General features: G+C 45.8%; 1 protein-coding gene across 1 annotated transcript; it reads left to right on the top strand.

The window, feature by feature from the left end:
* The first annotated feature begins 1130 nt into the window (after positions 1-1130).
* ngfb (nerve growth factor b (beta polypeptide)) lies at positions 1131-1718 on the top strand. Its single transcript, XM_076097082.1, has one exon. The coding sequence runs from the start codon at positions 1131-1133 to the stop codon at positions 1716-1718; it is 588 nt and encodes a 195-aa protein (XP_075953197.1).
* The last annotated feature ends 456 nt before the right edge of the window (positions 1719-2174 follow it).

Genomic DNA, 2174 nt, shown 5'->3' with positions numbered 1-2174 from the left:
CACTACTGCGTCTCTTAGATTGACTGTGTGTGGCGTGATACCTGTTTCCTTCCTATCTTGTAACTTATTAAATATATACAAGATTTATTTGTTTATAAAATATCCTTCACTGCTCCACAAATGGGACTTCAGTTCTGTTTCTGGAGGCTTACACTATATGTTTCCTGCTTAAAGAGACGCATCATTTGATTCCTTTTTTGTGTCTGTGAACACAGTTTGAAGATGATATGAAGCTGTGAGCTTAGCTGAGCTCAGATCAGATGATGGATATCTTTGGAATCAGGAAGCAAACTTCTCCAAAAAAGCTTCAATTTATTCATCCATAAGATCATGGAAAAGACGCTGAATACAGAAAATAGGAGATATTCATCCACAAAAACATAAAACTAATTTATTTTGTTCACACTACCTGTGAAATAAAAAATTGAATGTAATTTATTGTGTGTGACACGAGGTCTTAGCCTGCCACTGTGTTCAATAAGACAATACTGTCCAAACATAAAATATGATATACTTTATAATCCCCAAGGGGAAATTCTGCCTGGGCAATAGAGCTGCATACAGCTGCAATTAGTTTAAAAAATACAGAGCCAACAAGACAGTACATATACATATAAATACATATACTGTATATATATGTGTCTGTCTGGGAGGAAGCGGACCAAGAAATCCCTGTAAATCTCCTGTAAAATGATATCAAACACAGAAATCTGTCTGTACTGTTTGTAAAGATAGTTACTGCAAAGCCATTGAGCATTAAGTATCAAAGCCTCAGTATTAGGCAAGGTGTGTTTTCCACTTTAAAGAAGAAGCTGTTCCTGTTAGGTCAATCTCACCGTCCAACATGTTGCACCTTGAAAACTGTGAAGGAAGAATGGGGAGCAGCCACACTTTGGATTAAAGACATTTCACAAGTATTTAGAGCTTAATTCCGGAGTTTAACTACTCTCCATTGAAAGTGTTCCTCTGCACCTGGTTTAAATACAGGACGAGATGTGCATACGTCTGCACCAGAAACACAAAAAAAAGGCCCCAGAGAGTATTTCTTTAAAGCACTGTGTGATGAACACACCGTACTGTGTATGATGGAGTGCTTTCTGTGCCTGTTGATGCCCTCAGGTTGTGTGCCCATGAGGTCGTCCATGCTGGTCCTGTTCCTCCTCTTCAGTGCCCAGGCTGTGGCCGCCATCGGAGGAGCAGCGCAGCAGCGGGGTCCAGGCCAAAACCCCAACTCCATCCCCACGGTGGACCCCAAACTCTTCACCAAGCGCCGCTACCTCTCACCCCGGGTGCTCATCAGCGCCCAGCCGCCCGATGCAGAGCCAGCTGAGTCGCAGGGCACCGGCAGCAGGACCCGCAGGCGAGCCGGGCAGCCTCAGCACCGCGGCGTTTACTCGGTGTGTGAGAGCATCAGCGTCTGGGTGGGCAACAAGACCAAAGCCATGGACATCTCGGGCAACGAGGTGACGGTGCTGCCGGACGTGAACATCAACAATGTCAACAAGAAGCAGTACTTCTTCGAGACGACGTGTCACAGCGCCCGCACGGGCAGCTCTGGCTGTTTGGGAATCGATGCCCGACACTGGAACTCCTACTGCACCAACTCGCACACGTTCGTGCGAGCGCTGACTTCGTTCAAGAAGCTGGTGGCGTGGCGGCTCATACGCATCAACGTGGCCTGTGTGTGCGTGCTGAGCCGCAAGTCATGGCGGCAGTGAAGACTTTCCACGCACATCGCAGTCAAATACAGTAGAAACACAGATATACTCATCACCAAAGACTTCCCACCCTCTGCACAAAGTAAATTATTGGTTTATGTCAAAGTATCAGGATTGCATGTATATACACCAGCCCTGGGTCAAATAGTATCTGTTTTGAGCTGTTTGGGGTGTACCAAACATTAAGCGGTTGTTGCTGTGTCACTTAGTATCGGACTGTCTGAGCTGCGGTTTGTAACGGATTCATCTTGCAGAGGTTTAAAACGCACAGGGCCCATATTTATCAAGCGCCTAAGAATTACTCTTGAAGGGGAACTCCACCGATTTTACACATCAAAGTCTGCTTTCAGCACTTCTGCATGATGTGGAATGAGCTGTATAAAGCCTACCGTGGCTCCAGATGAAGCTGATAAAGTGTGTGATGTCACTTGAGGCATTGCCAGTCGAAAACGTCAA

Source organism: Anarhichas minor, unplaced genomic scaffold, assembly GCF_050575085.1.
Source record: "Anarhichas minor isolate MPS153535 unplaced genomic scaffold, ASM5057508v1 ptg000023l, whole genome shotgun sequence".
NCBI lineage: Eukaryota > Metazoa > Chordata > Actinopteri > Perciformes > Anarhichadidae > Anarhichas > Anarhichas minor.
This window is presented reverse-complemented; position numbering and strand designations above follow the sequence as displayed.

Coding starts and splice junctions, on each gene's coding strand:
- ngfb (XM_076097082.1), top strand. CDS start 1,131: ATGAGGTCGTCCATGCTGGTCCTGTTCCTCCTCTTCAGTGCCCAGGCT.